Source organism: Bubalus bubalis, chromosome 2, assembly GCF_019923935.1.
Source record: "Bubalus bubalis isolate 160015118507 breed Murrah chromosome 2, NDDB_SH_1, whole genome shotgun sequence".
Taxonomy (NCBI): Eukaryota; Metazoa; Chordata; class Mammalia; order Artiodactyla; family Bovidae; genus Bubalus; species Bubalus bubalis.
The window spans coordinates 165,963,017-165,975,521 of record NC_059158.1 but is presented as its reverse complement, the minus strand read 5'-3'; the positions used below and the strand labels follow the sequence as shown (position 1 = coordinate 165,975,521).

Below are 12,505 nucleotides of genomic sequence, written 5' to 3'. Positions count from 1 at the left end.
ACTCCTTGGAAGGAAAGGAATGACCAACCTAGACAGCATATTCAAAAGCAGAGGCATTACTTTGCCAATAAAGGTGCATCTAGTCAAGGCTATGGTTTTTCCAGTGGTCATGTATGGATGTGAAAATTGGACTGTGAAGAAAGCTGAGCACCGAAGAATTGATGCTTTTGAACTGTGGTGTTGGAGAAGACTCTTGAGAGTCCCTTGGACAGCAAGGAGATCCAACCAATTCATCTTAAAGGAAATCAGTCCTGAATATTTATTGGAAGGACTGATGCAGAAGCTGAAACTCCAATACCTTGGCCACCTGCTTTGTAGAACTGACTCATTTGAAAAAACCCTGATGCTGGGAAAAATTGAAGGCAGGAGGAGAAGGGGACAACAGATGATGAGATGGTTGGATGGCAACACTGACTCAATGGACATGAGTTTGAGTAAGCTCTGGGAGTTGGTGATGGACAGGGAATCCTGGTGTGCTACAGTCCATGGGATTGCAAAGAGTCAGACATGACTGAATGACTGAACTGAACTGAGTACAGCACCAGGCTTTCCTGGTGACTTAGACAGTAAGGAATCTCCCTGCAATGCAGGAAAGCCAGGTTCAAGCTCTGCGTTGGGAAATTCCCTGGAGAAGGGAATGACTACTGACTCCAGTATTCTTGCCTGGAGAATTCCATCGAAAGAGGAGCCTGTCAGGCTACAGTCCACGGGGTTGCAAAGAGTCAGACATGACTCAGTGACTAAGCTCAGTATAGCAATAGAATACTCCACAATCAATGCCATGATCAGAACAGATACTCGGGAAGTTTGAGCTTATTGGTCTCTCGTGGAAGATGCCATCAGTAGCAACAAAATAGATAAAAATCGTCTTATGAATTTCAGACACTGAGACCAATCAGACCAAATTCAGAGTGTTACTGAAAGGGTGTTGGGTGAGACCAGAAAGAGGCAGGGTAGTTCTCTGGACTAGAATCTATAGCCAGGACCAAGAGAAAGATGATTTGACTTACAAATAGTTTCATTCATGGGCCTCGGGGTACATTTAGAAAAAGATCACACACTGGAGTCATACAACTCTGTCTCTGTCTGAGCAGCCTGGTTTGACAGATGGCTTTTACACCAGGAAGCCTAGCAACTTCTGATTCTGTCAACCTGGAAAGTGAAACCTAGGAATGTGGGGCTTCAGTGACAATTCCCCACATTTCATCCCATCAAAGCAACAAGAACATACACTAGAACACTACCCAGTGCCAAAACGATGAAGATTTCAAGAGCTTGTTTTCCACTTTCCTTGTGTTTCATTAGTGTGGTGCTAAATGGAGCTTTGAAGGCTCCTAGAAAGCCTGCTGTGAACTACAAGTGCCACTTGTTACATGAAAAAAAGGCACTAAGCCTGCAAGTTGCAGTCATTTAAATGAGTCATTGAAAACACCACTGAAAAGCCATCACTGAGTCCTTTGAAAAAACAAAAACTGCTGGCAAGAAAGGACAGATCCTCTCAAGAAAAGATCCACACAAATTCAGAAAGAGTTGAGCAGATATTCAAGAGATCTAACATGTCAGCATTTTCTGGGCTTCTATCGTCTCATTTACTTTCAAAGTCTGACCTGGGGAATCTGGAAAACCACCAACACTGTCTTAGTGGTAAAGAATCTGTCTGCAATGCAGGAGATGCAAAAGTCATAGGTTTGATCTCTGGGTCGGAAAGATCTCCTGGAGGAGGGCATAATAACCTACTCCGGTATTCTTGCCTGGGAAATTCCATGGACAGAGGAGTGTAGTGGGCTACAGTCCATAGGATCATAAAGAGTCAGACACGACTGAAGAGACTGAGCACGCACACACACTGAAAAGGACAGCAAGGTTGCTGAGGATGCGCTCTTCTCCAGGCTCTAAGCTATGTGCTTTGCCAATGAATTTTACCCCACTTTTTCTGCCCAATAATTTAATAAAATGGATTCTTTTTCTATCGCTACAATAACAAGTTATCACAAATACAGCAGCTTGAAAATCAGTACCCCTCTATTAGCTCTTGGTTCTATACATCAGAAGTCTGGACATGGCTGGGCTTCCTTCATACCTCAGTTGTAAAGAATCCACCTGCAATGCAGGAGACCCTGGGTTGATTCCTGGGTCAGGAAGATCCACTGGAGAAGGGATAGGCTACCCACTCCAGTATTCTTGGGCTTCCCTTGTGGCTCAGCTGGTAAAGAATCTGTCTGCAATGCAGAAGACCTGGGTTTGATCCCTGGATTGGGAAGATCCACTGGAGAAGGGAAAGGCTACCCACTTCAGTATTCTGGCCTGAAGAATTCCAGGGACTGTATAGTCCATGGGGTCACAAAGACTAGAACATGACTGAGTGACTTTCACTTTCACTGGGCATGGCTGGAACCCAGCCATGGAACCCTTCTGGAACCCAGAAGGCTGGGATCTCTGCTCAGGGTCCCACTGGCTGAAATCGAGGTGGCAGCCAGGTGACATTTTTGGAGATTATAGAAGAAACCCTACTTCTAAGCTGAGTATTGTTGTTGGCGGAATTCATATCCTGTAGTTATAGAACTGAAGTCCCTGTTTCCTTGCTGGCTTTTAGCCAGAGACTATGCTCAGTTGTTAGAGACCACCCGCATTCCTTGACTTTAAAGACCCTGATGTTAGGAAAGATTGAGGGCAGGAGGAGAAGACGATGACAGAGGATGAGATGATTGGATGGCATCATTAACTCAATGGACATGAGTTTGAGCAAACTCTGGGAGATAGTGAAGGACTGGGAATCCTGGTGTGCTGCAGTCCATGGGATCGCAAAGACTCAGAAATGACTAGGTGACTGAACAACAACAAACAACAACACATTCCTTGCCACATGGCCCCCTTAATCTTAAGGCCACCAATGGTATGAGAGTTCCAGGGAATATCCAAGGTGAGTATACGAGGGAGTGGAGAATCCTGGATAAAAATCTTGGACAAGATTCTATCCACTGCCTAAGACTAATATTGCTATTTCCATTGTACAGATGAGAAAACTGTGTCTGTGAGAGAGAGTGTATTACTTGTTGGCAGCACTGATATGAAACCAATGTCTGTTTCCTTCTGGAGCCCATATTTTTCTAATATTTCATGCTGAGTCATAAAAGGCACAGTCTAATTTTGATAAATATCTTGTAAGGATTAGAAATCTGGGCTAGTCACTGAGAAAAAGCAAAACCAAGTTTATGGCTGGCTCTGACTGGGGCTTATTCAAGTTCCCAAACTGGAATTCTGACCTGGAAAATTTGTAAATTCCCCAACATAAAAAGTACATTCAACTTGTTTCTCCTCTCCCCTCAAATGCATATAGGTTGCCTACAAAGCTGTACATTGGTACAAAATCAGATACAGGCATCTTTAAATTGTTAGCATTGAACAATGAGAGAACAGCAAATACTCTTTGTAGGACAAAAACACATTATTAAAATGTGCTAAACTGTTTCTTCCAGAGCTAAACAACTAATTACACAGATGATGCTCACGTGGCTGTCATGCCAGATTTTCTGTTTTCCAGAAAATATTCCTGTAAATCAGTGCTGAGAAACATGTATGCAAGTCAAGAAGCAACAGTTAGAACCAGACACAAGAGTTTGAGCAAGCTTTGGGAGATGGTGAAGGACAGGGGTGTTACAAAGTGTTGGACACGACTGAGTAACTGAACGACAACAACAACAAATCAGTGCTTGCCTCATGGTGTAAATAGAGGGAAATAGGCTGAGCTACAGAATTGGAAACAATATTGGTTGTAAGTAACATGAAGGAAGAGCTCCCCATGTGGCAATAGTGGTAAAGAACCTGCCTGCCAATGCATGAGACATAACAGACACAGGTTCAATCCCTGGGTCAGGAAGATCCTCTGGAAGAGGGCATGGCATCCCATTCCAGTGTTCTTGCCTGGAGAATCCCATGGACAGAGGAGTCTAGTGGGCTTACAGTCCATGGGGTTGCAGAGTCGAACACAACTGAAGTGACTGAGCACATACAAAGAACATGAAGGAAAGGACCATTTCTATTTTGTTCACTGCTGGATTTCCCTACAACCAAGTAGACACTCAAAGAATTGGCAGAATAAATAAAGAAAAGAAAAGCAACATTGCTGAAGACTGTCATCTATTTTGGTAATCTTGAAAGAGGGATTTGCATTTCTTTTTTTTTAAGGCAGTGACCCTATAATGAATTTAGTCTTCCTTTGGTTCTGGCTCAACCTCACAGTTCAAGTTTTTGAGGACACATTGTGATTCCAAATGTTTCTGCATGTATTCCAAATTCTGATTCATAGACGACTCTAACAAATATATCTAGAAGGTAATATCAGAAACGAGAAGAACCATCCTAATTCATTGTCTTCTGAAGATAATCATGAAGCAATATAATAAACTAAGTGTTAACAATTACTTGAAAGAAGAATTTAAAACAAAAGAAAGTTAAGAACACTTAGTTTTGAAGGTGTGTGAGAAATGGTGAAGAGGGTTAAGAAGAACAGACATCCAGTAAGTCCTGAGGATGGAATGTACAGCATGGTGACTACAGTTAATAATACTGTATTAAATACTTAAAAGCTTCTAAGAGAATAAATTCTAAAAGTTCTCATCACCAAAAAGTAGGTAATATGTATGGTGATGGATGCTAACTAGATTTATCATGGTGATCATTATGCAACATATCCAAATATTCAATCAATATGTTGTACAGCCGAAACTAACATAATGCGTGTGTGCTCAGTCGCTTCAGTTGTATCTGATTCTTTGCGACCTTATGGACTGTAGGCCACCAGGCTCCTCTGTCCATGGAATTCTCCAGGTAAGAATACTGGAATAGGTGGCCATGCCCTCCTCCAAAAGATCTTCCTGACCCAGGGATCAAACCCATGTCTCTTAATATCTCCTGCATTGGCAGATCGATTCTTTTCCACTAGCTCCATCTGGGAAGAACCAACTAACATAATGGTATACCTTAATTATACTTCAAAAAAAGAATACTTAAGTTTTTTAATGGAGTCTAAAGTATAGAAATACTTGATTTAATAAAAATATGTTTTCTTCATTACACTAAACATATTAATGTCATGCTATTATGAGGAGTTTATTACAACCAGAAAATATTTCTCTGTTTATTTGGGTCATTGTGTAAAAATTTTAAGCCTAACATATAAGGTATGTGTGTATGGCTTTTTCTTTCCTGTCTTACATATTTATTAATTTATTTGATTTTACTGGAGTGTAGTTGATTTACAATGTTGTGTTAATTTCAGGTGTACAGTAAAGTGATTCAGTGATGCACATACATATATTCACTCTTTTTTGGATTCTTTTCTCATGTAAGTTATAGAGAATATTGAGTAGAGTTCCCTGTGCTATAAAGAGATCCTTGTTGGTTATCTACCATACATATAGTAGTGTGTATATGTTCATCCCAAACTCATGTTATCCCTCCCCCACATACATTTCCCCATCATTAACCATAGTTTGTTTCTGATGTCTTTAAGTCTGTTTCTGTTTGTAAACTATATGGCAATAAAAATGAAAAGATGGACAAATTCTTAGAAAGGTACAACCTTCCAAGATCGAAACAGGAAGAAATAAAAAATATGAACAGACCAATAACAGGTACTGAAATTGAAACAGTGATTTAAAAACTTCCAACTAACAAAAGTCCAGGTCCAGATGGCTTTACAGGTGAATTCTCTCAAACATTTAGAGAAGACATAGCACCTATCTTTCTAAAATTTTCCCCAAAAAAATTGCAGAAGAAGGAATGCTCCCAAGGTCATTCTGCGAGGACACTACCACCCTGATGCCAAAACCAGAAGAAGATATCACAAAAAAAGAAAATTACAGACCAAGATGAGGGCTTCCCTAGTGGCTCAGATGGTAAAGAGTCTGTGCAATGCAGGTGACGGGGGTTCAAGCCCTGGATCAGGAAGATCCCCTGGAGAAGAGAATGGCAACCCGCTCCAGTATTCTTGCCTGGAGAACTCCATGGACAGAGGAGCCTGGCAGGCTATAATCCATGGGGTCAAAAAGAGTTGGACATGACTGAGTGACTAACATTTTGATCACTGATGAACGTAGATGCAAAATTCTCTGGAAAATACTAGCAAACTGAATCCAACAAAACATTAAAAGGATCATACAACATGATCAAGTGGGACTTATCCAAGGAATACAAGGATTCTTCAATATCTGCAAATCAGTGAGAGACAGCACAGTAACAAACTGAAAAATTGATATTTGGCAAAACTAATACAATTACGTAAAGTTTAAAAATAAAATAAAATTTAAAAAATAATAATAAATAAAAACCACATGATCATCTTAATAGATGCGAAAAAAGTTTTTGCTAAAATTCAATACCCATTAATAATAAAATCTCTTCAGAAAGTGGGCAAAGAGGGAACCAACCTCTGTATTTCTCCTATATATTTTTAATATATGTGCTATGGGAAGATCTCCTGCAGAAGGGAATGGCAACCTACTCCAGTAACTCTTGCCTGGAGAATCCCAAGGACAGAGAAGCCTGGCAGGCTACAGTTCACAAGGTTGGAAAGAGTCAGACACCCCTGAAGAAACTTAGCATGTGTGCACATGAAACCAAAATTTCATGTTATTCTGGCCCGTTAATAAGTCAATTCAGTTCAGTTTAGTTAATAAGTGTAAGTACACATTTAAAATCATATGAACTTACATTTGTATAGCATTTTCTTTTTACCATGCACAGTTGTGGGCATTAGCCAACTGTACGGTCATAAGGCTGTGAGAGGGGCAGGCTATGATTAGTTTTCAGTGCCTCATCATCATTTTAAAGGTGAAGAAACAGTCTCATTAGATCACTGTCTCAAAGTCAATGTTTGCTTGTAGATTCTAAGCACAGTCTCTTTTGCCTGTACCACAGAGCATCTCTGCGAATGACTCTATTAAGAAATGAAATACGTGTTGACCTGAACAATGGGAATGGAGAATGTGAGTTTGCACAATTACTGCTCTTTCCTGCATCCTACAGATGTAGTTGTCAGGTCTCTCATCCTTTCTAGTTAGCTCCTTTTGCTTCACTAATCTTTCCTCAAACTCAGCAGGTATTACACTGAAGCAATAGAAAGAGCAATTAAAATATCTATTGCATATTTATGGTCAATTTATCTTCTCTACTGTATACATTTTGAAATGTGTCATTATGAAAGATCTTAAAATAGAATTGCAAATATATATTTTCAGTATGACACAATTACAATTTTTAAAAGCTAAATTATACTTTTCCTGGTATGTGATTTTTTTGTTTGTGTTCATCATTAAACTATTTCTTTCCTACTCTGAAAGCTGTTTTGCTACAAGGCCATTTCCTTTTTACTTTCATCCTCAGGGAAGTCATAATCCCTGACTTAAATAGAAGCTGGTTACCATGGAAATCATTCTAATGCCCCAGAATCAATATTTTGACTTTGCTGACATTTAATGTAAAAAGAAAAGACAAACTAAGATTTATAAAAGTCACTCTTCATCTTTGTTATAATTCTTAAAGCTAGAAAAATTGTAAAGAAAACATATGCTCCATAATGAAGTCCAGTTAACTCACAATTATAAAGAGTTGAGGATTCACAAAAGAACAATCTACATAGTTATATAATTTTCGCTTTGAGTACACACATATGAATACATGCATTTGGACTCAAGATTTTTCTCCCATCTTTGAACTGAGCTCTGATTCTCTCCTGTTATTGAAGTCATACCTTGGTAAAACAGATTTGAATATATCCAGTTCTGCAGTTGCCTTTTGATTAAGTGCTCCAAAGAGAAGCTGAAATTTGCATTGAAAAATCACTCTTCTATAAAAGTTGACCATTTCTGCACTGAATCTTAATAGTCCTTCTGGTCCATTGACCATCCTTAAAGAGGCACTACAGCTGAAGGCTCTTTAACTGCCCTAGAAGTCCTTTTGAGGAGAGATGTTGAACTTGAACTTAGTGTTTAATAAGCCTTACCGACCATAAGGTAGTTTTCCAAGTCTGAGATAAGCCTTTGCTACTGCTTTAATTTACTCACTGTCTTCTCTTCTGCCTCAGAAGTAATAAAGATAACAGACTTCCTGTCTTCTCTGATAATAAGCTCTTTAGAGCCTTAAATCTTGAGATGGTGAAGGGATCTGAGAGACTTATGAGTTTCTCTATCTCAGGATTTAGCTACCTGAAGCATCTCAAATGAATGGCAATCAGTTCTGTCTTTAAGACAATTGAATCACCACTCAAATATTTCTTCTGTGGGACAATCATAATTTTCCACATGACCACTCGGAAGACCCCGAGGCTCCCCTCCCTAGGGAGGGGACTATTTTGAGATGTGTATGTTACACTGCTTCCATGGGTGTTTCCAGCACCGTTACCTCACCTGATAACACACCCTTTTACTGGCTGCTCACCTAGTCTGATTCCTTTTCGCTTCCCCTTCCAATGGTTCTTTTATCCCCCTTTATTCTTGAATCATTTTAGATTATATTCAGGCCCTCATCATTCAGAGAGCTCTAAATCATAATCTGCTTTTGAAAACAATGCAATGTAATTGATTATGTAGTTTTCTGCCAGTACAAGTAAGAAGAGGTGACTTCTGGAAATAACCTCATAGACTATAAAGAGAAACAAAAGGCACCATGTATCCATATCAGGGAAAACTTAGGAGCAATATTTAAAATTTACAAAACGCAGATCTCTAGAGCCTTTTAGTTTATTAACAAGTAAATTGAACACTATCTCTAAAACATCAGTGTGTTACAAGTTGAAGGACATACTGATGACCTTGAATCATGAGAAAAAAAGACTCAGAATTCAAATCTGTTTCAAGGTAGAGGAACAAAAGAGTTACACAAACAAATAGACACCCCCTCACACACACACACAAGCCTTCATTGCAGTGTGATTGATTACAGCAGAACAGTCTGGAACCAATCTGGTGTGTTGAGTATTAGCCACTCAGTCATGTCTGACTCTGAGGCCCCATGGGCTGTAGCCTGACAGGCTCCTATGTCCATGGAATTCTTCAAGGCAAGAATACTGGAGTGGGTTGCCATTCCCTTCTCCAGGGGATCTTCCTGACCCAGGGATTGAACCTGGGTCTCCTGCATTGCAGGCAGATTCTTTACCATCTGAGCCACCAGGGAAGCCCAAGTAAGACTTCATCAAAGAAATAACAATTGCATAAATTACCATGATGTTCATGCCCTTCCTTAAAACTGGCGTTTCCCAACAAACTGAATGCCATGGAAAATAACCACAAGAAAACAAGTGAAAATATAAAGCACAAAACTATGCACTAGGATTTCAATTTTCTAAATATGCACAAATGCATATTATTCACACATATAATCTCACACACATACCCACAATTGTGATGTATTCTGACTGTATATGAAGTAGAAGAAACTGAGCCTAAGTGGAGATTTTCCCTGAAGAAAGTATGGATTAGCTCAATCTCCAGGCATTATTTTGTATTCTTCAATATTCTCTGAAGCTTTTGCTTTTTGGCTAAATATGCCATTGGACACTGATACAGGTGAAAGGAGAGATGAAGATGTTAGAAGAGATGGAATATGCTTCGTGGGTAACCATACCATAGGCTAGGTTTACATTTCTGTGGGAGGATTAGACCACAAGATGAGGGAGCTTTTGTGAAGGACGGGGGAGCCTAAGTGACAAAGAAACCTGCCCAGTTAAGGAAAGGACCAGCTGGTGTCCACTCTTTGTTGCAAGCTACTGGGAAACTTGGAATACCAGGTGCTCACGTGAGCCACTGGGGAAGAATGTCAGGGACAGGCAGGGTAAGAGAAAGACCATGGGACCTGGAGGAAACATGCTCTCAAGCCAGTCCTGTCAGCACTGGACGCCCTGAAGCATCTCCCACAACTGACACACAACGATCTGAATGCGCCTGTATCAAAACTCACTTGGGACTACTCGCCCTGCAAGGGACTCTCGGGGAAATTTCAGGAAAGCTGAAACTGATTTATTCAAGCAAGGCTAAAGTACCAGTGAGATCTGGGGTTAATCTGACCTAATTTATAATTATAGACCAACAGAGAGACTAAGATATATTTGATTTATGTACTTCATGGCTGAGAAAAAAATGTAGATATGGTAAAAACAGAAGACAGGGATTGAAGTAGAGGCTACAAATGTACACACATACATGCATAAATTCAAATTCACTGGAAGTACACCAAAATGACTAAGAAATGATTATTTCTAAAGATGATTACGATTTTTCTTTTTTATATTTTCTGGCATTACAAAGCCCCCGTTATGATTTCATGATGTGTGCAATTGTGCTAAGTTGCTCAGTCATGTCCCACACTTTTACAACCCTATGGACTGCAGTCTGCCAGGCTCCTCTGTCCAGGGGATGGATTCTCCAGGCAAGAATACTGGAGTGAGTTGCCATTCCCTCCTCCAGGGGATCTTCCCTACCCAGGGATCCAACCTGCCTCTCACCTCCCCTGCAATGGCAGGTGAGTTCTTTACCACTAGCACCACCTGGGAATCTCATAAAACTTCTATAATTATACAAGTAATAGGAATAAAAGCAAAAAAATATAGATTTTAGATATACTGCTAGGCAAAATAATTTCCTAATGATTCAAAGCCCCTTAAAGGGGGCTAGAAAACTCACGTCCTTTTCAGGTGATATAAATTAAATATATTGTGGGGGGTGTCATTTGGCAACACTCCAATGCCCCTGGATTCTTCTTTTCTGAGACTTAAGGTGGAGGAGACAAGATCATGTGACCCAGGCAAATGCTGGTGGGTATGCAGGCCTGGACACTTGGTGTGAAGCCTCTTTCTAGGTGAAATGGGCCTGGCTGGTTTTACCTTCGGTCCGCTCGGGGCCTTTCCCGCTCTTACTGGCGGCCATACTGTTGACCGTCTCAGAGGACGTGCTCAGCTTGGTACTGGGGTCCCGCTTGGGCTTGGGGGGTGGTTGTCTCCGGGAGCCACAGCTGCTGTCGTCGTCTGTGCCCCCGACCGAATGCAGCGACTGCGACCTGACGGAGAAGCCACTGGAGCAAGGGTGGGGCAGCCGGTCCTGGGGCGCGGGCATTGTCATGAATCCCATGCGGAAATGTTTGCCCACGTAAGTTCCCTCGTGGCCTCGCCCCACTTCTCCACCTATGCTGTAAGAGAAAGAGGAAACCAGTGCCAGGTGAGCCAGGATGGGCAACGTCATGGGCACAAGTATATCTATAACTGATGACAGTTCACATTTTAACTTAAGACTTGTAAAGAAGCGTATCCAACAGTGTGAATATATTCTATACTTTTGCATTCAATATGATGTTAAAGCAATATGATTTAACCATAATCAGAAATTCTGCTATACTGGTATTCAGATACTCAAAAATTAGCATTCTAAAAAAAAAGCCCCAGACTACCACATAGAACATTTCATCTTCAATTGTCTTTCTTTACTTTCAGGTAAATCTTGTTAGACGCTTCAGTTCAGTTCAGTCGTTCAGTTGTGTCCGACTCTTTGTGACCCCATGAATTGCAGCATGCCAGGCCTCCCTGTCTATCACCAACTCCTGGAGTTCACCCAAACTCATGTCCATCGAGTTGGTGATGCCATCCAGCCATCTCATCCTCTGTTGTCCCCTTCTCCTCCTGTCCCAATCCATCCCAGCATCAGAGTCTTTTCCAATGAGTCAACTCTTCACATGAGGTGGCCAAAGTATTGGAGTTTCAGCTTTAGCATCAGACTTTCCAAAGAACACCTAGACAGCATATTAAAAAACAGAGACATTACTTTGCCAACAAAGGTCCATCTAGTCAAGGCTATGGTTTTTCCACTAGTCATATATGGATGTGAGACTTGGACTATAAAGAAAGCTGAGCACAGAAGAACTGATGTTTTTGAACTGTGGTGTTGGAGAAGTCTCTTGAGAGTCCCTTGGACTGCAAGGAGATCCAACCATTCCATCCTAAAGGAGATCAGTCCTGGGTGTTCATTGGAAGGACTGATGTTGAAGCTAAAACTCCAATACTTTGGCCACCTGATGCAAAGAGCTAACTCATTGGAAAAGACCCTGATGCTGGGAAAGACTGAGGACAGGAGGAGAAGGGGACAGCAGAGGATGAAATGGTTGGATGGCATCACCGACTCAACGGACATGAGTTTGGGTAAAGTCGGGAGTTGGTGATGGACAGAGAGGCCTGGCGTACTACAGTCCATGGGGTCGCAAAGAGTCGGATACAACTGAGCAACTGAACTGAACTGAGATCTTGCCAGTGGCTTAAAAAGGAAACAAGAATCTGTGACAATGACTTGCAGACTGCTTTTTCAGAAAAATTTTCTTGGAGTATAGTCAATTTAAAATGTTATGCTGGTTTTAGGTGTGCAGCAAAGTTAATCAGTTATGCATAAACATATATCCATTCTTTTTTAAGATTCATTTCCCATATAGGCCATTATAGAGTATTGAGTCAAGTTCCCTGTGCTGTACA

The 12,505-nt window shown here is 40.8% G+C and overlaps 1 protein-coding gene across 1 annotated transcript in view; it reads right to left on the bottom strand.

Moving 5' to 3' along the window:
• The window catches only part of NYAP2 (neuronal tyrosine-phosphorylated phosphoinositide-3-kinase adaptor 2), a 126,483-nt gene extending 115,252 nt beyond the window's left edge, over window positions 1–11,231 (bottom strand). Inside the window, exon 1 of the mRNA XM_044925309.1 lies at window positions 10,877–11,231. Coding sequence (XP_044781244.1) covers window positions 10,877–11,231 — 355 coding nt within the window. The remainder of the gene's footprint in view (window positions 1–10,876) is intronic.
• Window positions 11,232–12,505: the final 1,274 nt, after the last annotated feature.